The following is a 24103-nucleotide window of genomic DNA, read 5'->3' as shown; positions in this document are numbered from 1 at the left end:
AAGGGGGAACCAAAATTCAGGACTTACCAAGAGCTCCCTACCTGGCCCCAGGAGAGATGAAGGCTTGAGTACAAACCACCTTCTTCTCTCTAGGCCTCAGTTTCCTAATCTGTAAAATGGGAGCTCTATACCAAAGAGTCTCTAAGGTACTTTTCCACTGTGGCCTCTATGAATTGAATTGAATTCAACATGCGTTTATCAGGCATCTAGTGTGTACAAGGCGCTGTGCTTGACACCAGGGATACAAGATAGAAGGGAAAAATAATTGAGATCCAAGCTTTCCTATTGTGTTGTGTCAATGAGTGGCCCCTAGTGGGGAATCAAGGAATAGCAGCTCAGCACTGTGTGACTCTTGTGGATGGGGTGGGGGAACCTTCCACTGTTTCTGTACTCAGGGCATCTTAGGGCAAGTAGGCTCCAATTGAAAAACTCTCTTTCCAGTATGTGTATCCCCAGTGCTTAGCATAGCACCTGGCACTTAGTAAGTGCTTAATAAAGGCTTGTTGACTGACCTAACCCCACCTCTGACCACCCCTTAGATTCTGTTCATGGCGACAAGGCATTGTTTACAGTAGCCTCCTGCAAGGATGATCATGCATTCATGTATTCATTCTTGCAACATGTATTGAGATGGGCAAGAAAACAGATAGATAGATCCCAGTCCCCTGCCTCCACAGAGCTTGTAGGATAACAGCGAAATGATGCCTTGTGGTTCACTTCTCATGTGATCCTCACAGCAATCCTGTGAGAGGGCTAGGACATACATGGTTATATTAAATTCCCTGGGCCTCAGTTTCCTCCTCTGTAAAATGACAGGTTGGACTATATGGCCACTGAGATCCCGAAATCTACGAGCCTATGATGCCTACAGGTGGGGAAGTTTCAACCCTGAGAGGGAACATGATTTACCTTTTGATACGTATAGAGTGAGTGGGGGAGCTGGGGCTAGGACCCAGGCTTCCTGAATCCCAGCTTAGGCTTTTTTCTACTACTCTCTGCAGAGCTGGACTCCTCATCCTACCACTGACTCTTTATGTGACCTAGACCAAATGCCTCAGCCATCCTGGGCCTCTGTTTCCTCCTCAAAAGGAGAGGGTTGGGCTCAGAGGTCATCCAGGTCTTATATTCCATGTTCTGTGCTCTAAGGGCCCTCCCAGCTCTGACATTCTGCATTCTAAGGTTACCCCCATCCAGCTCTTACATTCTGTGTCCTAAGCCCCCTGCCCCCAGCTCTGATAGTCTGGGTTCAGAGAGCAGGCCCTGGGGAGATGACATAGAACCTGGGGAGTTGGGATGGGGTAGGAGGAGGGACAGCTGTCTCTGAATGAAGACCTCTTGGGTTCACTCTTGGGCAGCCTTGATTTGGGACGAGGCAGTGCTAGGTTCTGGCAAAGCAGCAGATGGCTGTTCTCCCTTGAAATGTCAGGGCTGGCGAGGGAGACCAGGACGCACCTTGCTTCCTTCCCAGACCCTTGGACCTGGGCCAGGTTGGGATGGGCACTTACTCCTTGAGCTTCACCGAGACCCTGGGAGGCTAATCTCTTTAAGAAGCAAGGTGGGGCCAAGTGCCAGGATCACATGAGAGTCAATGAGACAGGACAGCCTGGTCCCATCCTGCCACCCCAGCATATTTGCAGACCTCCAGTGTGTCTAGAGCGTGGCGGTACTGGGTCCCAGACTTTGAGCGACGGCAGCCAGCCTTGGTGGCCTGGCTCCTTGGAGATACCACAGGCCTCTTGGGTGGATTTTTGGGGATAAATCATTCATATTCCTTCCCCCCTCCCCCAGGTAGCTCTGGAGCCTGTAAAGAACACTGGACTTTGGAATCATAAGAGATCTGGGTTTGAACCCTGCCCTGACTCATACTAACAGTGTAGCCACAGGCAGCTCACTTAACCTCTCGAAGACTGAGCTTCTTCCTCCTCTGAGAAATGGGGGGAATCGCATCAGTAGTACTCATCTCTGAGAGGCGGCTTGGACAGAATGCCAGCCTTCAGCCAAGAAGAACCCGAGTTCAGGCGCCACTTCTGACACAGGCTGGGTGACCTGGGCCTCTCAGCGCCCTAGCCACTAAGACTTAACCACATTAGTAGAGGGCGTTTTCCTCGCCATACAAAAAGCATTTTGTAAACAAACCTTAAACTACTATATTAATATCAGCTATTATTATTAAGGAGAATACCATTCTGCTTGAGGAGGTACTATACTGAGTAGTACCCCCTTCCACGGAAACCAGCTCTATCCTGTGTCCCCCTCCCTCCCAGTTGGTCCCCTTATTATTAGCCCCACCCTGGGACAAGTCCCTATTCTGCCCAGCCTTCCACCTGGCTCCCCCCACCATTGTCCTTCCTTGGGGCAATTCCCTTTTCTGCTCCCTCCCTTTCCTATCTAGCCTTCCCCCCATTCTGAGCCCCTCCTTGGGGCAGGTCCCTATTCTGCCCCGCCTCCCAGCTGGCTCCCCCCACCATTGTAAACCCCTCCCTGGAACAGGTCCGTATTCTGGCCAGCCCCTTACCTGGCATCTGGCCCCTCTTCTAAAGGCCCCTCTTTAGGTCAAGTCCCCTTTTCCAACTGGACCCCCGACTCCAAAGGGCCAGCTTCTCTTCTCCCGGGAGGGCTCAGGGTTCTGAGGGCCCAGTTGTGCACGCGGGGCGGACTCCCTGGAGGAGGTGCAGGGAGTGACGCGCGCGTAGAGGGGGCGGGCGCGGCGCAGCGTGGAGGCCTTCGCCGGGCTTCTGTTGGGGATCCGCGCCTGGGACCGCCCCCCCCTCCACTCCCACCTCCTCCTCCCTCTCCCTCCCTCCGCCGTGGGGACAGGCGGATTGACAGCTCAGGAAGGAGAGAGGCCACCGGCCTTCCCTTCTTCCCCCACACTCTTAGCCCCCTCCCGTAGCCATGAAATCCCGGCGGGACAAGCTGAACATCCCGGCCCTGACTTTGGAGTGAGTAGCCTGGGGGGCTGTCCGGAGGCGGCGGCGGCGGCAGCAGTTTTGAGGGAGGTGGGGCTGGTGAAGCCCTGTGCACGAGAGTGCTGGCCCCTCGGGTGAGAGTTGGCTGGCTAGGGGGATTCTGGAGATCCTAGTCCTGGCCACTGTTTCAGGTTGCTAGGAGACTTGAGCTGGGCCCTTTAGGGTTGATGGGGGCACGGAGAAGGTCCGTGATTTCGCCTCTTCTTGGGGTATTCCAAACTCCCCTTCTCCACGAATCCATAGCCTCCCAGTCTATGTCTTCCTAATGATCCCTGAGCCTCCTGAAGGAACCAAGGAGGCGGTACTTTCCCTCGGGGAATTTGGGGCAGTTTGAGGGAGAGGTTTCTGCTCCCCAGTCCTCAGCAGCGCCCTTCCCTGCCTCCTGGCCTGAGATGAACCTTTCTCTTGACTCCCGAGCGCCCCCTTGCCCAGCCGGTTCTTAGCGGATTGGACCAGGTCCTCTGGGGACCCAGCCTTGATATCTCTCTTTTCCCCTTCCCTCACATCTCTCATCTGCCACTTCACAACCAGCCAGGATGTGGGGAGCTAGCAGGGCAGGGGGTACCTGGCCCTGGGAGAGAATCATAAGGCTCTGGTCCCTCTTAATTGCAGTTTGTCTCCAAGTAACCAGAGCGCGACCCTGCTGAGCCCATGCAGTCCAGCTAGCCCCTGCAGCCCATTACTGACCCTGCACCCCTGGAGGTAAGACCAGGCCAAAGAGGAAGACCTGGATTGCCTTCTATGGGGGGAGGGGGACTCTTGCACACGAAGGACTAGTCTGGGACTCTGCGTCCTCTACTTTTCCAGGGAACCTGTTGCCTATTACCTCCAAGGATGTGTGTGTGTATGTGTAGGGAGGGGTGCCCACTGCATCTCTGCCAGTTGTTTGATGGTAATGGCAACCTCAGCAAAGGATGGCTATGCCTAAATCTGACAATGAATGTCAGAGCTGGGGAGGGGCCTTAGAACACAGAATGTCTGTGTCCAGAGGGGCCTTAGAACACAGGATGTCAGATCTGGGAGGGTCCTTAGGACCCAGAATGTCTGAGTCCAGAGGGGCCTTAGACCCTCAGACATGGAATGGCAGAGCTGGAAGAAGTGGGAGTGAGGAAATGCTTAGAAAATGGAACGTCTCATGTTGGCCTTCCAAGGTGATTCCAACTTATCTCCTATATCCCAAGCCAAACTAAATGACTCTTAATCATTCTTATCTTCCTCTCTGGGTCTGTTTCTGGACCTGGAAAGGACTCTTTATCTTCAAGCCCATCTGCCTAGGCCCCTCCTTCAGAAGATTTTACTGCTTCTACCTGGTGAAAGTGATTTCTCCCATCTCTCCTCACACTTTGTCCTAGGCTTCTCTTATCTCATTCATGCCTGTCTATACTCTTGGACCTGCGATATTGCAGTTTCTACCTGAGTTCTAGCTTAACTGTTTCTACCAGAGTTATTTGTGAGCTTGTCTTCTAGCCCTCCCCTAATCAGACTGTAAGCCCCTGGAGGTCAGGCTCTATGTTTGATCTACCTTTCTATCTCAAGCGCTGAGCATGGGGCTCTCTTAGATATATCTTTGTCGGAATTTAATTTGTTAGAAGGGAGCCTAGCCACTCATTTTACAGATGAGGAAACTTAGGGTCAGAGAGGGAAAAGACATTTGGGGAATGTCCCACACCTAAGTTTGTGGCAGACTGGAACCCAGGTCTCCTGACTGGAAGACCAGGCCTTACCATTTGTGCGATATCTCCACTCCCCACCCCCTTTTGTAAATAGGAGTAGAGCTATAGACCTTCTGCTGGGGAGGACTTTTCCCTTTAATTACTTTATCAGCCAATTGACAAACATTTATCAAGCTTCTACTATGTAGCAAGAGCTGCTGCAAAGAAACAACTTATTGATAGCAAACATTTATTATCTACTATGTGCTAGGCACTCTATTAAGTGCTGTACAAAGGCAAAAACAAAACAATCCTTGCCCTCAAGGAGTTTATAGTCTAATGAAGGACTGTACATGTGTATTATATATAATATGTAAATGCAAGATAATCTTGGAGGGAAAACAGCTGAGGGAAAGTTTCCCTAGAAGGGGGGAATATGCATTTTTATACCTCCTACTATGTGCCAGGCACCATGCTAACCACTTTTATAAATATGATCTCGTTTGAGGTAGATGCTATTGTTGTCCCCCTTTTACAGTTGAGGAAACTGAGGCAAACTGAGATGAAGTGATTTGCCCAGGGACACACAGCAAGTAAGTATCTATAAGGCTGGATTTTAACTTAGAGCTTCCTGACTCCAGGCCCAGCCCTTTGTTGACTTCACCACAGCTGCATTCTAGACTCCAAGTGAATGAGGGCTGAGTTCACTTTCTTGCCAGAGTGGAAATCTCAGAGTCCAGTGAACGCCTGAGAGTCAGCCAGGACGGGGAGCTGCCTTTGGGCTTCTAGGACAGGACAAAATGATGTGTGAATGTCAGCCACCATCGATATGAATGTGTAGGGGCCTTCTCGAGGCCCTTTCATGGCCATGATATCTTAATGGGTCCCCTGGTTTAGGAGATAAGAGCAGGTGACAAATTCCCATTACAAGCATAAGGAAGGGAAAAATCATTTACTAACTGTGCTAAATGCTTTACACATATTATCTCATTGGATAGGATATGATATTTACAAGTATTATCTCATTTGATATCTTCACAACAACCCTGAGAGGTAAGAGCTATTAGTATCTCCATTTTTACAATTGGGGAAATGAAGGCAGACAATGGTTAAGTGACTTGCTCAGGGTCACACTGCTAGTAAGTGTCTAAGGCTGGATTTGAGCCCAGGCCTTCCTGATTATCTATCTACCTGGTCAATCTACCTGGCTGAGATTCAGAAAAGGGAAGGGACTTGCCCAAGGTCATACTGCAAGCCAGTGGTAGAATTGTAGAATCCTACATTTTGAACTAGAAGGAGCCTGAGGTCATCTAGGAGAGGAAATTGAGGCCCAGAGAAGCTTGCTTAAGATCTAAATGATGGGAGCAGGATTAGAACCCACATCCTTTCAACCCAAATCCAGGGTTTGTTCCAAGAGCAAAGAAGTCACTTGCCCAAAGTCACATGGGGAGTTAGTGGAAGAGGAAGCATTTGAATTGAACTCCCTTCTTCAAACCGAGTTCCCTTTGCCATATCACCCTGTCAAAGTCAGGGCTAAGATAATGAATCCCTTGACTCTCAGGTCCCTAGAGCCTTATCTCTACTGGACCAGCTGTTTGGTGTCTCATGCCTGGCCTTTCCTGGCCCCTACCCAGAATGAGGCTGACCACCCCACTGAGCCAAGCCAGAGGAACAGCTCCAGCTCCAGAAGGGCCGCTTTGGGAGCTGTGGAATCTGGGACTCAGGAACCCAGCTCCCCAGGCCCAGTTAGCGAGAAATGTTCCTCTGATCTGCCCATATGTTAACACTAGCAGCAGCATGTTGCCTGTGGTCTCCTCAACAGGGCCTGGGAACTGCCAGGGCCTAAGAGGCATGGCAACCAGATGGAAGAGGGAATCCCAGCTGTCTTTGTCCCTCTAAGTCCCACACATCTGGCAATGAATCAAGGCAATGGTTTGAGGCACCATGGTGAGGTGGAGAGACTGTTTGATTTGGGGTCCCTACTGCTCCATTTTACCTGTGTGACCCTGGGTGGGTTAGACCACCTCCCTGGGCCTCAGTGTCTTCAGCTGTAAAAAGAGAGGGCTGGGCTAGGTGACCTGAGAGGTCCCTTCCCACTCTTAATCTGTCAGTCTGAGGGTTTGGAATGTTCTGTGGATCTGAGATTCTTTGGGAAGCAAGATGGGGGGGAGGGGAATGCCTTTGGCCCAGACTGAGGCAGGGCTATTGACTCCTAAGAGGATGGGTCTCAGAACAGAGCCTGAATTGCAGTGGGGAAGAGAGGGAGCAGGATGTATTGGAGGGCTAGAAAACAGAGGTGACAGGGGCAGCTAGATGGCACAGTGGTTAGAGTACCAGGAGGACCTGAGTTTGAATCTGGCCTCAGACACTTACTAGCTATGTGACCCTGGGCAAGTCACTTAACCCTGATTGCCTAAAAAAAAAAGCTTCATTCCTTTTTCTGGGTTTTCTGAGGGCTGGCCCTAACCCTACTTAAGCCCCTTTCTTAAGAAAACAAAAACTGAACAAATAAAAGAAAGAGAAAGGAAACACTTGTAATCAATCAATAAACATTTATTAAGTGCTTATTTTGTTCTAGGCTTGTTCTAAGTGCTGGGGCTTAAAAAAAAAAGATACAAGAGGGTCCCTGCCCTCAAGGAGTTTATAATCTAATGGGAGAGACAAAATGCAAACAAATATATACAAAGCAAGCTCTATACAGGATAAACAGGAAACAGTTAACCAAGGGAAGGCAATAGAATAAAGAGAGTTTAGGGAAGGCTTCTTGTAGAAGGTGGAATTTCAGTTGTGACTTAAAGGAAGCCAAAGAGGTCAGTACTGTGAATGGAGGAGAATCAGCATTCCAGGTACGGGGACAGCCAGAGAAAGTGTCTGGAGATGAGGGTCTTGTTTACAGAACCGACAAGGAGGCCAGTCAAAGAGTATATGTGGGGGGGTAAGGTATATGAAGGCTGGAAATGTAGGAGGGGGCCAGGTTATGAAGGTTTTTGAATGCCAAATAGATCATTTTGTATTTGCCCCTGCAGGCAATAGGGAGCCGCAGGAATTTATTGAATAGGGGGGAGTGACATGGTAGGACCTGAAGTTTAGGAAAATCACTTTGGTGGCTGAATGAAGGATAGATTGGAGTGGGGAGAGACCTGAGGCAGGCAGATTTCCCCCCTACCCAAGCAGGCTATTGAAATAGTTCAGATGTGAGGTGATGAGGGTCTTCACCAGAGTAAGGCCAGTGTCAGAAGGAAGAAGGAGGAATATTCAAGAGATGTTGCAGAGGTGAAATTGACAGGCCTTGGCAACAGCTTGGAAATGGGGGTGAGAGACAGTGAGGAGTCCTGGATGACTCCTAGGTTGGGAGCTTGAGAGACTGGGAGGATGGTGTTGTCCTCCACAGTAACAGGGAAGGTAGGAGGTGGGAAGGGTTTAGGAGGAAAGACTTTGGGCATATTGAGTTTAAGATGTCTACTGGACATCCAGTTTGAGATGTCTGAAAGGCAGTTGGAAATGAGAGATTGGAACTCAGCAGAGAGATTGGGGCAGGAGAGGTAGATTTGAGAATCATTAGCATAGAGATGGTGATTAAACCTGTGGAAACTGATGAGATCACTAAGTGAAATAGTATAGGAGAAGAGAAGGCTGAGGGTTAGAAGGCATGATCTGGTGCAGAATATGGCAAAGGAGCAGGGGGGCAAGGGTGGGGGGAAGCAATGAGATAGGTAGAAGAACCAGGAGAGAGTGGTGTCCTTAAAACCTAGAGAGAAGAGAGTATCAAGGAAGAGAGAGTGACCCACGGTGTCAAAGGCTACAGAGAAGTCGAGGAGAATGAGGATTGAGAAGGGCCATTGGGTTTAGCAACTAAGAGATCACTGGTAACTTGGAGAGAACAGTTTTGGTGGAATGATGAGGTCACAAGTGGGATTGTAAGGGGTTATGAAGAGAGTGAGAAGAGGGAAAGTGAAAGTGCCTATTGTAGGCAGCCTTAGCCTTTTCAAAGGGTTTGGCCATAAAGGGCAGAAGAGATATAGGAGAAATGTTAGTAGGGATCATATAAGAGTTTTTCAGGATGGGGGAGACATGTAGGCAGTAGGAAATGAATAAAAATATACATATCAAGCAAAGCAAATTCCCTCCCTATGTCCAAAAATCACATCTCATTTTGCTCCCAGGTCTATCACCTCTCTGGCAGGAGCTTCATCATGGGTCCTCTGGAAATCATTTCATTGATCAGAGTGCCTAAATCTTTCAAAGTTATTTTTCTTTCTCAATTCCATATTATCTCCTCTTCCCCTTCCCCTTCCCCTCCCCCCATTGAGAAGGCAACACATTGTATACTTTATTTTGCTCATTCTGTTCACCTCACTCTGCATCAGTTCATAGAGGTCTTCCTAGTTTTCTCTGAAACTGTCCATTTAATAATTTCTTAAAGTGCGATAAGATTCCATTATATTCATATACTATAACTTAAGCCATTCCTTAGTAGATAGATACCCCCATAGTTTCTTCTTCTTCTTCTTCTTCTTCTTCTTCTTCTTCTTCTTCTTCTTCTTCTTCTTCTTCTTCTTCTTCTTCTTCTTCTTCTTCTTCTTCTTCTTCTTCTTCTCCTTCTTCTTCTTCTCCTCCTCCTCCTCCTCCTTCTCCTCCTTTTCCTTTTTTTTGCTACTACAAAAGAAGTATTATAAATGTATTTTATACATAGAACCTTTCCTCATTCTTTGATCTCTGTTAGAGTATATGCCTGGTGAAAGTATATGGGTGGAGTATATAGCTGGTGAAAGGGTATGCCAGTTTAGTGACTTTGGGGGCAGAGTTCCAAATTACTTTACAGAATGACTGGACCAATTCACTGCTCTGCTAATAATACATTAGCGTATATCTTGAACCCCGTCTTTTAAAGAGAAGTCTGTGAGCAGAATTGTTCCTTGGGGGGTAAAGGGCTGATCTTCCCTACACACCCTCACATACTGTACCAACTTACACCCACTTTAGCCCTTCTTTTCCCTAAGCCTTTTTCTGAGAATTGACTCAAGAAGGCTGCTGTTGGGAAATGGGCTAAGCTGTTACTCTTAGTGGCCAGGAGGGGGCAGCATGTCCCACCATCATACCTACAGAGACTTGAGGCTGCCCTGATTCTGGGGGCCCTTGGCAAAAAGGAAGCTTCATCCTTCAGGAAGGGGTGAGCTCTGGAAGCCCCACTGAGGCTGCCTTTGGCCACTTCAGGACTTCACAAGCCATGGTGGGGAAGAAGCTTCCAAGGCCTGCTGTACCCCCTGCCTCACAATAGTGCAATAATGATAACTGACATTTGTACAGTCATCCACAGTTGGCAAAGCCCTCTACACACATTTCCTCATCTGAACCTAAAACAACCCTGAGAAGTAAGTAAGAGAGGTATTATTGTGTCCATTTTACAGATAAGGAATCTGAGGATGAGTTGCCTAAAGTAACATATCAACAGAAGAAGGAAACAAGCATTTATTAAATGCTTTCTATGTGTGTCTGGATACACATACAAGCCAAAAGACCGTCCCTGCCCTCAGGAAGCTTACATTCTTTTTTCTTTTAAATTAATTAATTTATTTTTAATTTTCAACAATCACTTCCATAAGCTTTTAAGTTTTAAATTTTCTCCCCCTTTCTTCTCATCTCCCTCCTCAAGACTGTGCACAATCTGATATAGGCTATACATATACATTCCTATTAAATATATTTTCACATTAGTCATGTTGTAAAGAAGAATTAGAACCAATAGAAGGAACCATAAGAAAGAGGAAACAAAACAAAACAGAAGAAAAAAAAAGAGAGCAAATAGTATGCTTCGATCTGTATTCAGACTCCATAGTTCTTTCTCTGGATGTGGATAGCATTCTCCATGAGTCTTTTGGAATTGTCTTAGATCCTTGTATTGCTAAGGACTAAGTCTATCAATGTTAGTAGTCATCGCACAGTGTGGCTGTTACTGTGTACAATGTTTTCCTGGTTCTGCTCACTTCACTCAGCATCAGACCATACAAGTCTTTCCAGGTTTTTCTGAAGTCCACCTGCTCATCATTTCTTATGGCACAATAGTATTCCATTACATTCATATACCACAACTTGTTCAACCATTCCCCAATTGATGGGCATCCCCTCAATTTCCAATTCTTTGCCACCACAAAAAGAGCTGCTATGAATATTTTTGTACATGTGGGTCCTTTTCCCATTTGTATGATCTCTTTGGGATATAGTCCTAGAAGTGCTATTGCTGGGTCAAAGGGTATGCACATTTTTATAGCCCTTTGGGCATAGTTCCAAATTGCTCTCCAAAATGGTTGGATCAGTTAACAACTCCACCAACAATGCATTAGTGTTCCAATTTTCCCACATTTTCTCCAACATTTATCATTTTCCTGTTTTGTCATGTTGGCCAGTCTGATAGGTGTGATGTGGTACCTCAGAGCTGTTTTGATTTGCATTTGTCTAATCAATAGTGATTTAGAACATTCTTTCATATGACTATAGACAGCTTTGATTTCTTCATCTGAAAACTGCCTGTTCATTAGGAAGCTTACATTCTAATGGGAGGTGGAGGGAGGAATGAAAGTTCTCCACAAACAGTGGGAGAAGGGAGCTGGCCTGATGGAGGTGTGTTTGAGGGTGAGAAGGGCTCCAGAACGATGAGACAGCTAGTTCAATGTCAGAGATGGAACACAAACTCAGGCTGACATGTTACTTTACATGTATAGACATGAGTAGTGTAGTAATAAGAGGCCTGGGTCTTGGTTTTCTCATTTATGAAGGAAGAGGATTTTTTAGATGATTTCACGAATATTTTAAAACTATACATTGTGTCCTTGGCATTGTGCTCAGTGCTAAGAAGAGGTCATCTCTAAGGGTCCTTCCAGCCCTGACATTCTGTGTCCTAAGGGCTCTTTCAGCTCCAATCCTGTATTCTAAGGACCCTTCCAGCTCTCAAATTTTCTGTTTCAAGAGCCCTTCTAGCTCTGACATTCTGTTCTAAGAGCCCTCCCAGCCCTGATATCCTGGGTTCTAAGGACCATCCCAGCCCTGACATTCTGAGTTCTAAGGGCCCTCCCAGTTCTGACATTCTAGTTCTAGGGCCCCTCTTAGCTTTGAAGTTATTTGTTCTAAGGTCTTAGCGACAGCCTGGGGATATAGGTCTTAGAATATCAGAGCTGGAAAGGATCTTAGAGAGTGTCTAGTCTTTAATCCCCTCATTTTACAGATGTGGAAATTGAGGCCATGCTTTGCCCATAGTGAGTCGTTGGTAGATCTGAGACTAGCTACCCCATTCATGGGTCTTTCTCCCCTGTTGCCTTCCAGTTGGGTCTCCACCAGGCTTAATTGTTAGATGGATTTTTCAGAATTGCCAGTTCCATAGTCCAAAGGGCAAAACCAAAGTAATTCCCTAGACTCTCTCCAACCTTGTGTATCTCTGATGGCAGGTCCAGGTTCACTGCAGCCACTTCTCCAGGACTGGCCAGGAAGGCAGGAGGACACCAGGCTGGTGCCATTCCAAGTATGCTTTAACCTCTGGGCCCCAGTTTCCTCATTCTGAAAATGAGAAGGTTGGAGTAGATGATTTGGGATCCTGATCATAGGAGCATACATGTCAAGATGGAAAGGAACTCAAAAGGTTATTTAACCTAAATCCATTTTACAGATGGGGAAACTGAGGCCCACAAAGATCAAGTGACTTGTCCAAGGTCACTTAGGTAATATGTGACAGTGACAGGATTTGATCTCAGGTCCTCTGACTCCAAAACCCATGCTCTTCCCTAACCTTTTGGGCACTGATTTCATATCACACCTCCAATTCTATCTATATGGTCCTGTGATTTGCTGCATATGTGATTCTAGAATGTCTAGCTGGGCCTTCAGAGCCCAGTGGGATTTCAGAAGAACTAGCTGTCATTCACTGAGTATCACTTCCCTTGCTGGAACAAGTTTGGAAATCTGTTCCCAACCCCTGTACTGCCAACTTCCTCAGCCCAGACCATCTCCCAGGCCAGGGCCAGCCCTGGGGCGGGGAGGGGTGGGGAAGGGGTTTTAGAAAAAAGGCAATCCTAGCATGCTATCATTATCTCCTAGTAATAATGCCTATTTCTAAAGTGCCTTATAATCACATAAGTCTCTGAGCACCTCTGGGAAGGGGGCAGGGAAGGGCTGGTTGCGTCTGTCTTGAAGGCTGGGAAAGTGAAATTCTTCTAAAGTCAATCCACCAGCTAGTTTTTATTAAGCACTTACAACATGCCAGGCAGTGTACCAAGTGCTGGGGATACAAAGAAAGGCAAAAGACAGTTCCTGCCCTCAGAAGACTTACATTCTAATGGAAGAGACAACATGGAAATAATGGGGATATAGACGGAGTAGATGGAAAGTGACCTGAAGGTGGAAGTGATCTGCTCGAGGCTGCCCAGTGGTGGTGGTGATGGTGGGATTAGAAACCTAGTCTCCTCTAGGTCCAGTGCACCCCAAGGGGCCTGAGAAGCCATCTACTCCATCTTCCAAGGGATCACTGTGACAACATCCCCAACAAATGGTCATCCCCAGCTTCTACTTTAAGCTGTCCAGTGTTGGGGAGCTCCCATTCAATTAATCAACAATTTATTAAGCACCTACTATGTTTCTATGGCTAACCATTTACTAGGCACCTACTATGTGACAGGCAAGGTGCTAGCTTGTGAGGAGATAAAGAAAAATGAAATAACCCCTGCCCTCAAGGAGCTTACATTCTCTTGGGGGAAATAACATGTACATACAAGTTGATGCAAAATACATAACAAAGAAAATAAAAGGTAATTTGATGGGGAGAGACACTAGCAACTGAAGGATCTGGAGAGGTCTCCTATAGGAGACAGCATTTGAACTGAGCTTGGAAGGAAACTGAAGGTTCTAGGGGGTAGAGGTGAGGAGGGAGTGCATGGGGGCAGCCTGGGCAAATGCTTAGAGGAGTTTGGAAGTGGAGTTCCACATATGAGGAGGTCAGCTTGCCTAGAGCAAATAGTTAGTGAAGGGGATTTCTAATTTATATCAATTATATAACTTATGATAAGACTGGAAAGATGGGCTGGAGATAGATTTTTGAAGAGCTGCAAATGTCAGAAATAAGGGTTTGTAGGTGTTCCTAGAAGCAATGGGGAGCCACTGAAGTTTGCTGAGCAGGAGAGTGACATAGTAAAACCTCTGCTTTAGGGTTGTTACATGAACAGCTGTTTGGAAGATACACCAGAGAAGGAAGACACCAATCAGGAGACTGTTGCAGGAATCCAGGAGGAAGGTGATAAGGATTTAAGATAGGGTGTTGTCCATGTAAGTGGAGAGGAATGTAGAACTGACAAGACTTAGCTTCTGATTGGATGAGGGGAGCGAGGAGATGAAGATGGTTCTAGGGTTTTGAATGTGGCAGACTGGAAGGATGTGGGCATCTTTGACCAAAATAGGGAAGTTCAGAAGAGGAGAGAGTCTGGTTTTGAACAACAAGGGGGCCCATTCCTTAGTGGGGCAGCTCTGGTTGTTAGTACCTGCCTTCCTGTGAGGAAGTAATAGGTGTAGATTAACAGAGAAAAATTCAGAATAGAACAAAGGAAGTTAGAGCTAAGGCCCAAGGGCCTTAGACTGTAGGATATTTGAGCCAGAAAGGGAGTTGTCTAATGCTACAACTGGAAAACACTGTGTGACATAGACTATAGACTGTTAGAGCTGGGAGGGACCATGCCAAGTGAACTAAACAAGCATTTAAGTACCTTTAGTATGCCAGGCACTGTGCTAAGCATTGGAGTTACAAAGAAAGGCCAACCCCCCCCTACACACACACTCACTCAAAAACCCATTCTCTGATCTCAAGGAGCTCAGAATCTAACATGGGCGGCAGCATGCAAACTGCTGTCTACAAACAAGGTATATTCAGGATAGAGTGGAGATGTCCAATAGAGGGAAGGCTCTGGCACTGGAGGGGGGATCAGAAAAAGCTGCTTTCAGGTTGGATTAGCTGAGACTTGAAGGAATCCAGGGAAACCAGGAAATGGAGATGAGGAGGGAGAGAATTCCAGACATGGGATGCAAGGCATTGAAAATGGCCAGAACATATACAATGTATATCAAATTGTTTACCATCTTAGAGAGGAGGGAGGGAAGGAAGGAGGGAAAAAATTTGGAACTCAAATTTTTATTTTAAAATGAATGTTAAAAATTGTCTTTACATGTAACTGGAAAAAAATTAAATACTATTTAAAAGGAAAAAGAAAATGCCCAGAGTGGAGAGACGGAGCATCATATTTGAGGAACAGAAAAGAGGCCAGTGCTCCTGGATATGGGAATTCATGGAGAGGAGGAAGGTATAAGACAGTTGGAAAGGGAAATTATAGGGGACTTTAAAAACCAGGCAGAGGGACAGCTAGGTGGCTCAGTGGACAGAGCACCAGCCCTGGAGTCAGGAGGACCTGAGTTCAAATCTGGCCTCAGACACTTGACACTTACTGTGTGACCCTGGGCAAGTCACTTAACCCCATTGCCTAGCTGGAAAAAAAAAAAAGAAGAAAGAAAAACCAGGCAGAAGGGGCAGCTAGGTGGTACAGTGAATAGAGTGCCAATCCTGAAATCAGGAGACTGTACTGAGTTCAAATCTGGCCTCAGACACTTGACACTTACTGTGTGACCCTGGGCAAGTCACTTAACCCCATTGCCTAGCTGGAAAAAAAAAAAGAAGAAAGAAAAACCAGGCAGAAGGGGCAGCTAGGTGGTACAGTGAATAGAGTGCCAATCCTGAAATCAGGAGACTGTACCTGAGTTCAAATCCAGCCTCAGATACTTACTAGCTGTGTGATCCTGGGCAAGTCACTTAACCCCAATTGCCTCCAAGGGCAGGAAAAAACTCAAATAGAAGATTTCATATTTGATCTTGGAGGTAATAGGAAGCTACTGGAGATGATTAAGTAGGAGGTAAGACTTTCACTTTAGGAAGATTAATTTGGCTAGTACTAAGCAAAGGATGGACTGGAATAGAGAGAAACCCAGGGCAAGGAGTCTAGCAGGCCATTACCATAATCCAGATATGAGGTGATTTGGGCCTGTACCAGCATAGTGGCAGTGTCAGAGGAGGGGGTAGGGGATCTATAGGAGATAAGTTATGAAGGAAGAATCAATAGGACTTTGTGACTGACTAAATATAGGGAGGAAGAGTGAAGAGAATGAAGACTTAAAGAGAACAGAAAGGTTTCAGGCTTGGGTGACCAGGAGGATGGGGGTGTCCTTGGCACCACTATGGGAGAGGGCTGGGCTTGGGGAGAAGGAGGAGTTCGGTTTTGGACATGATGAGTTGAAGATGTCTTCAGGGCCTCTAGTAAGAGTTATCCAGGAAGAAGTTGGAGATGTGAGGCCAGCAATCACGAGAGAGGTTAGGGCTGTTTAAGTAGATCTGAGAATCAGTATAGAGATGATAATTGAATCAAAATCAGGAATAGAAATAATATAGAGGGCAGAGCCCTGGGGAACACCCATAGTTAGTGCTGTGACCTGGGAGTAAAGATGTCTGAGGAAGAACCATGAGATAGGAGAACTAGGAGGGAAGGGGGTGAGAACAGCATGGAAGGATGAGGATGGAGAACAGGCCATTGGATCTGACAGTCAGGAGATCATTGGTTCAGTGCTAACAGTTAAGAGAGAGGCCGAGGGAGGGATAATGGAATGTAGACTATAGAATGTCAGAGCTGGGAGGGACCTCCGTGTAGGCCAGGCCCTTCGCTGTGCAGGCCCACAGATGGGAAGTGGTTTGCCTGTGGTTACACGGCAAATACGCGCTTGGTGCCAGGTTGGGGGCAGGAGACCCCAGGATGCTGATCTGCCAGTTTGCTGTAGGAGGGTGCTAGCGTTCAGTCCCTCAACCCCTTATCATGCCCTTCTTTATTTATGGTTCCTACATGAGCCCAAGCCCTCTCTCTCCCAAGCTACGAATCCTCTGACCACTGAGGGGACAAAGTGAAACAGGGACTTGAGGAAGATGTTTTCCAACTTCCTGTTTGGTTGCAGAAGAAGGGTGGAAATTGGGTAAAAAGAATCCTTTTGCATCATTCTGGCCCATGTTTGAGCCACAGAGCTGGCTTGAAGGGCTTGAGCCAGAGTAGTTTAAGACTTTTCCTGGCATCTGAAAATGAGAAAGAAATCTATCTTTCAAGGAGTCATCCTTACAGTCACAGAACACCAGAGCTAAAAGGCCTTTACAAATCAGAATGTCAGAGCCCCGAGGGCCCTTAGAACACAGGATGTCAGAGCTGGGAGGGCCCATAGAACATGGAATGTCAGAGATAGGAGGGATTTTATAACAGAGAATATCAGAGCTGGGAAGACTCTTAGAACACAGAATGTCAGTATTGGAAATTCACAGAACAAATCCCCTTAATAAAAGGATTTGTTCTTGTAAAACTTGGACTCAGTCAAAAGGCCTTACCCAAAGACCTAGAAGGCCACATGTGGCCTTGAGGCTGCAAGGTTCCCCACCCCTGACTGAGAGTGTCAGTTGGGAGGGACCTTAAAACATTAGACTAGAATAGACACTCAGACCTCAAAGGGAGCTGCTCAGAGATCTAATCTAGAGATTCTTAACCTAGGCTTGGTTCACAGACTGTAAGGGGTCTGTGGGTAGATTTCAGGGGGAGTATGTTAACTTGGATGGGAAAAAAATACACCTTTACTTCTATATAACTGGTTTCCTTTGTAACACTGTGTTTTTTATGCATTTAAAAACATTCTGAAAGGGGTCCATGGCACAAAAAAGGTAGAGAACTCCCTATGTTGCCCAACCCCTTATTTTACTGATGAGCCAAAGCAGAACCCCCCCAGGATCTTGGGCTTTTTCTTTCCCTACTATGCACCTTTGGTTGATCAGTCAGTAAAACATTTTTTCATCACCTACTGTGTGCCAGGCACTGGGCTAATGCTGGGGATACAAAGAAAGGCAAAAGACAGTTCCTGCCCTCAAGGAGCTCCCAGTCTAGGGGCAGAGAGCATGCAAATCATTGTGTACAAACATAATGTAGGCAGGTCAAATAGGAGATAATCAATTGAGAGCTTCAGGCTCTAACATTAAGGCCATCAGGGAATGCTTTCTTAAGAAGGTGGGATTTTAGCTGGGTTTTTTTTTTTTGGCTAGGCAATGGGGTTAAGTGACTTCCCAGGGTCACACAGCTAGTAAGTATTACGGGTCTGAGGTCGAATTTGAACTCAGGTCAACTGAGGAACTCCTGAATCCAGGGCCGATGCTCTATCCACTGTGCCACCTAGCTGCCCCGATTAGCTGGGATTTCTTCTTGTTTAATCATTTTTTTCAGTTGTGCCAGACTCTCTGTGACCCTTTCTGGGGTTTTCTTGGCAGAGATACTGGATAGGCTTGCCATTTCCTTCTCCAGCTCATTTTACAGATAAGGAAACTAAGGCAAACAGGGTGAACTGACTTGTCTAGGGTCACATGGCTAGTAAGTGTCCAAGGTCAGATTTGAACTTCTGTCTTCCTGACTCCAGGGCCAGTGCTCTATCCATTTTCCCACCTAGTGACTGATTTTGCCATTTGTGTTAGACCCTGTGGGCAGGTGCTGGAGTTCTCTTTGGGTTTGTGGGTCTGATCCCTCTCTGACGCTCTATGAGCACGGGGGGAGCTAAAGAATGGAGTGGGAAATAACATAACTTCTCTGACAGCAGCTTGATCAGGCCCCAGGCCTGGAGTCGTGGTTGCTATCAGCCCAAAACCCAGGAGCTCATGGAAGCTTCCCAGGGATCCTGCTGCGGCCACCGCAGGAAGTGAGCAGGTACCACACCGGCCTGGGGAGATGTGTTACTTGCCCCTCTCAAGGCCTGAGTTTCCTCTAATTCACATCCCTATTTTATAGATGAGGAGGAAATATCTAATGTGCTGGGAAACTGTTGCACAGATCCTGAAAAGGGTTGGCCATTGTCCCCATCTTTCCTGCTCCCTGACCATGTATGTCCAGTGTTGCTGCCTCTTGGAAAGTGTGAGCCCCCACTCCAGTAAGCTCACACAGCAAGTTTGTGGTGATGTTGAAGACTAGGCTTGGCCCCAGGAAGGGGAGGGACTGGCTTGGGCCTTAGACAAGGAGACACCTCAAAGTGGAATCAGGTATCTTTGACAACTGTGACATTTCAAGGTCTGGAACTGTGGGAGCCAGGGCCCCTGGGGTGAGCGGGGAGGAACATGTGGGAGCTCTTCAGTGTGTTGGCCTGGACAGGGTTATCCCCAGGGTCCCAGGCCAATGCTTGGTCTCTCTGTATGGGATACCATCTGATATAGCCAGGACTGGGAGTTGGAGGGTCTGTTTGGGGCCAGGTGGGAAGGTCCCTCATCCATGACTTTGCAGCACTTCCCTCAGCAGGGGCACCACCAGGGCCATAAGCAGGTCAAAAGCCCAGGGGCGGATGCAGCATGGTCCCGACCTGCAGCTTGGTCCACATGAAGCCTGGACCGCATTGCTTCACCAATGGTCCACGGGCCCCTTCCTTTTAGGCCAGTTCTGCTGCTGTTCACGTGTGTACAATTGTTTGTGACCGCATTTGGGGTTTTCTTGGCTAGGGTACCGGAATGGTTTGCCATTTCTTTCTCCAGCCCATTTTACAGATGAGGAAACTGAAGCAAACAGGGTGAAGTGACTTGCCGGGTCACACAGCTATTAAGTGTCTGAGGCCAGATCTGAGTTCAGGAAGATGAGTCTTCCTGATTCCAGGCCCATCTAGCCTTAGTCCGTTACCCTCTTAAGAAAGGGCAAAGCCAGGATCTGTCCATTGGTCCAAGGTCCTGGTAGGCTTGGCACATAAGCTGTGAGTGGTCAGATGGGACCCTGGTGCCTTGGGCAGGGGCCCCTAAGGCATTCCCAGGTCCCTGTGCCAGCCTTGTTACACAGCGAAGGGGTGGTGATGCAGGTTAGGTTGGTAGATGTCAGTATAGCTTGGTGCACGAATTCAGGACTCAGCAGTCCATCCCTTGTGCCCTGGGACAGTCCTTGCTTAAAGCCCCAAGCTTGGCACAGGAGGGGGCCATCTCTTGTGCCCTGGGGCAGTTCTTGCTTAGATACCCCAAGCTTGGCACACCAGTGCAGGCAGAACTCGAAGGCCCCAACGCCGGGGATCACTGCCTAGATTTGGGCAGGGGGTCGGTGGGGGCCGGGCCACCCTGTCCACCCCTCCCCTGTGGCTCGGCCCCCTCCTGCACGTGGGCCGGGCCGCCCAGTCTTCCGCCCGACCCGGCCCCGCCCCGCCCCGCCCCTCCCCACCCGGCTGGCCCGGGGACGCGGCTGCTGCTGCTGCTGCTGCTGCTGCCGCCTGCCTCCTTGCCTGCCTGCCTGCCGCCCGCGCGCGCTCGTTCCGCGCGCGCTCCTCCTCCCCGCCCCCGCGGAGCCCCACGCGCCCGGCGGCCTGGCGCGCGCCGCCCTCTCCCCCTCCCCCGCCCCCGCCCCCGCCTCCGCGCCCTGCGCGTGGAGCAGCGCCCCCGGGCCGTGCCGGGGCATGGCCACGGCCGCGGCTGCGGGCGCGCGGCTCCCCGGGCGGCTCCCGGGCCCCGCGGCGCGCTGAGCCCGCCCTCCGCCATCCGCCCTCCGTGCATGCCCCGGCGGCCTGGCCCGGGCCGGGGGGGCGCCCGCCGCTGCGGACAAAGGGCCCTAGCATGTCGGACCCCAGCTACTGGACGGCCGCGCCGGCGCCGGGCCACCGGAGCCGCCTGGCCAAGGGCGCGCTCCTGCAGCGCTCCAAGAGGTACCGGGACGGGGCGGGGGAGGGGGCAGGGCCGCCGCCTCTGAGCCGCCCGCCCGGATTGCAGGCTGGGGCCGGGGGAGGGGGCAGGACGCGTGGGAAGTTCCCAGCGGCTCTCGCCTGGCCCCTGCCCTGGGAGCTTGCTGGCGAGAGCCGTGTGGAGGGGGACTTCCCCATCTTCCCTCCCATCGGGATAGACGGGGGGGGGTTGGGGAGGGGAGCTTGATTGCTACCTGTGCCTCCTGTCCAGCCTCCCCCTCGCCCCAGGTCGCCCCAGGATGGGAGGGTCTGCCTGGCTCAGGCTGGGGTCCTTTCCTGGGAGGGGCTGTGCCCCGGAGCCGAACGTCCTGAGTCGGGATTCCAGGCTCAAGGTGGGCGTGGGGTGGGAGAGGGAGAGAGAGAGCCCGAGCTCTGGGCGTATACCTCGACGCTGTCTAGCTTTGTGACCCCCCCCCAAGGCAGGCCACTTTGCCTAGGCCTCAGTTTCCCCCTCCTCCCAAAGGGGGGCAATAGTAGCATCCTACCCTGTGGGGCATTGGTGAGGATCCTAATGAGGTAAATGTGTGAAGTGTCCCACACCTTGAAGTCCTATGGAGATACAGGCTCTTGGGTAGGTAAGAACGAGGAGGGCGGGGATGGGGCTGATGATCTAAACTCATGCCTCCCCCTCCCCCCTTTTCCAGTGATTCATGCCCTTCTCTATTCCTCGGCCCTGCTCTTCCCCCACCTGGACAGTCTGGGGTTGGAGTGACCCAGCCAAGAAGGCGTCTCTGGCTCGTCCTCCCGCCCTTTGGCAGCACAGGGAGACTGAGGGATACCTTATGCGCCAGCTTGCGGGGAGAGAGGAGCAGGAAGGGGTTGCTGTCTCAGGTGTTGACAGGCTTGATTGTCTGCTCTTTCTAGGTGGAAGCCTTCCCTGTTCTGACCCCTGTTTTGTCCAGAGCAGCCCCTTTTCCTTGGTAGGGACTGGTTGTGATTAGGTGTGAGTGGACAAGGGGAATCCTAAGCCACACAACTGGAAAATGCCCTTAGAACATAGAACCTGACACCGTGGTCCTAGATCCGGAAGGGCTTCAGATAATTATCCAGTGCAGCCTCAGACTTAGCCAAGGTCTCACAGCTAGTAGGAGTAAGTAATAGCCTCAAAGAAGACTCGGGTCTGGGGGGGGAGGGGGGTGACATGACACACTCAGATTCTCTGAGTCTCAGTTTCTTCCTCTGTAAAATGAGGGTTGGATGAAGCAGTCTCTGAGCTCCCTGGCAGCTCGAAATGCGTGATCCTGTATTCTAACTTGTGAGCCTCACAGGGTCCCTGCAAGGAGGAATGTGCTTGTGTGGGTTTTATTATTTCTTCCTTTTGCGGAGGAAGAAACAAAGATTTCTGAAAGGTTAAGGGGCTTGCCTGTGGTCATGTAGGTACTAAAGTCTGACTTTGAGCCCAGGACCCTGCCTGCTAACTGTACCAACAGGATTCCTAGCCTGGCAGAGCTGGGAGGAACGTTAGAAGGCTGGGACCATTGGAACAGGAGTCTGAGGCAGATGTGAGGAGGGAGAGCGGCCCAGGCATGGGGTGGCAGCACCACCTGAGCCAAGAAAGTGAGGGGGGCAGGGAGGGGTGCTGCCCAGAGTATAAAAAATGCTCTCAGGAAACCACAGTTAGCCTATCTTGTCAGCCAGCGAGGCTGGATTAGAACCTGTGCTGTGCAGTGATGTCAGAGCTGGGAGGGCCCTTAGGATAGAGAATGTCAGAGTGGAGAAGGCCCCCAGAACATGGAATGTCAGGGCTGGGAAGGTCCTTAGAACACAGAATGTCAGGGCTGGGAAGGCTCTTAGAACATGGAACATCAGCACTGGGAAGGCTCTTAGAACATGGAACATCAGAGCTGGAAGAGACCTTAGAACAGAACTAGAAAGTCAGATCTGGCAGGGAGGGAAGCAAAGAAGCACTTATTAAGCACCTGCTATGTGCCAGGCACTGTGCTGAGCACTACACAATTATTGTCTCATTTGAACTTCACAACAACCATGAGAGGTAGGTGCTATTACTGTCCCTATTTTACAATTAAGGAAACTGAGGCAGACAGGTGAAGTGACTCGCCCAGGGTCACACAACTAGTAAATATCTGAGCCTGTATTTGAACTCAAGGCTTTCCTGACTCCGGGTCCAGCACAGGGCCTTAGAACTGAGAATGTTAGAAGTGGGAGAGCCCTTGAATGCTGAATGTCGGTGTTTTTCTGAGTCTTGCTGGCAGATACACTAGCCTGCTGGGGTTTCCCGTGAATGATGACCTTTGAGCATCCTTTGATACACTGTGCATGTGTGAGTGAGGGGACTGAGCTTCTCTTCTCAATGTGCAGCCTGTGTGCTCCCGGGCTCAAAGCAGTCCTAGCCTGTGGTGCAGGGGTAGTCAAGGAGGGAGCCCCAAGATTCACATGAAATGAAAAAAAGTTTTTCTGGGGTCTTTTTTTTCTGATTGAGTTGTTTCTTTAAGTTATTCATTCACCAGCCCTTCTGTGAGCCCTTGCGATGGAGCCTAAGAACAAGGTGCCTGCCCTCAGGGAAGCTTACAGTCTAAGAAAGCAAGGGTCTGTCTGTGAATCTGATTTTTTTAAAAAATTATAACTTTATTTCAATATAATTGGTTTCCTACGTTGGGATTTCTGTATTCCAATGTGATTGGTAATCCTCAATGTTTTATTTTCTGCATTCATAACCTTGTTCTGAGGTAGGGCCTTGGGCTTCAGCAGACTGACTGCCCGAGGGGCCCATGACGCAAAAGGACCCCTGGTCCAAGGAGTGTTGCGTGCCACAAAATGGTGGGACAAGGCAGTGTGAGGTGTAGCCCACAGGCCTGGAGGAAGGGAGGAAGAGGGGATTGGGGCTGGCTTCCTGGAGGTGGCATTAGAGCAGGGTCTCCAAGGATTGCTCCCACATCCCCAGGGAGACATGAGGAAGAGTACCTTCTCATCCAGGCCGAAGCCTCCTGGAGGCAGAGCCCCATGCAAGGTGCTGGGGATTCAGAGGCAAGATGCCTTCTGGGGGAAGCTCCCTAGGGCAGATCTGGATTTCAGGTCCGGAGCTTCCACCAGCTCCCTGGAAGTGGCAAGAGCTTCGGCCCCAGAGTCAGAGGATCTGGGTCTAAATCCTGCCTCCTCTGCTTATTCCCAGTTGTGCAGATTTAGCTCCTTCAGCAGGGCCCTCCACATCTGGACCTCAGTTTCCCCAGCTGCAGAATAAGAGAGCTGGGCTTGATGATCGTTCAAGGGCCCTCCTTCTGCAGTCTTGCAGGCCTCTTCGAGTTCTTAGAGAAGGGAGGGATCCCTGGGGACAGCAGTGGCCTAGGAAGGCTCCCTGGAAGAGGTAGCCTTGAGCTAGGCCTCAAAGGAGAAGGAGGATTGGAGGGGATGGGGGGAAAGAGGTAGCAACAGCCTCCCTTGACCAGCTGAGGCCAGTTTACCCCTCAGGGTGATAGGTGATTTTCTCCCTCTCTCCTGGGCTCAGCCCTGTGATAATACTATCAGATCCTCTAAAAGGGGGCAGGGAGTGGGTTCAGTTTTTTACCAGTTCAGGTTCCGTTCAGGTTCATGTGTACACACACACGCACACACACACGCACACACACACACACACACGGAATCCAGCTGAGCATCAAGGGCAGTGCTTCCTCCTGACCCGACACAAGGCCATTAGTGCAGGGAGCAGCTTGGCCAGGCTCCCCTCTTGCTCTCCCCGCTGCT

The 24103-nt window shown here is 49.4% G+C and overlaps 1 protein-coding gene across 1 annotated transcript in view; it reads left to right on the top strand.

The window, feature by feature from the left end:
• Positions 1 to 2801: 2801 nt before the first annotated feature.
• MAST3 (microtubule associated serine/threonine kinase 3) overlaps positions 2802 to 24103 on the top strand; it is an 83252-nt gene continuing 61950 nt past the window's right edge. The window contains 2 exon segments of the mRNA XM_078154158.1: positions 2802 to 2942; positions 3582 to 3671. Coding sequence (XP_078010284.1) covers positions 2896 to 2942; positions 3582 to 3671 — 137 coding nt within the window. The 5' untranslated portion in view covers positions 2802 to 2895.

The sequence above is a fragment of the Phascolarctos cinereus genome, unplaced genomic scaffold (assembly GCF_003287225.1).
Source record: "Phascolarctos cinereus isolate Bilbo 61053 unplaced genomic scaffold, phaCin_HiC Scaffold_4;HRSCAF=312, whole genome shotgun sequence".
Classification (NCBI taxonomy): Eukaryota; Metazoa; Chordata; class Mammalia; order Diprotodontia; family Phascolarctidae; genus Phascolarctos; species Phascolarctos cinereus.
Note: the sequence above shows the minus strand (reverse complement) of the source record. Positions and strands in the feature narration are given on the sequence as shown.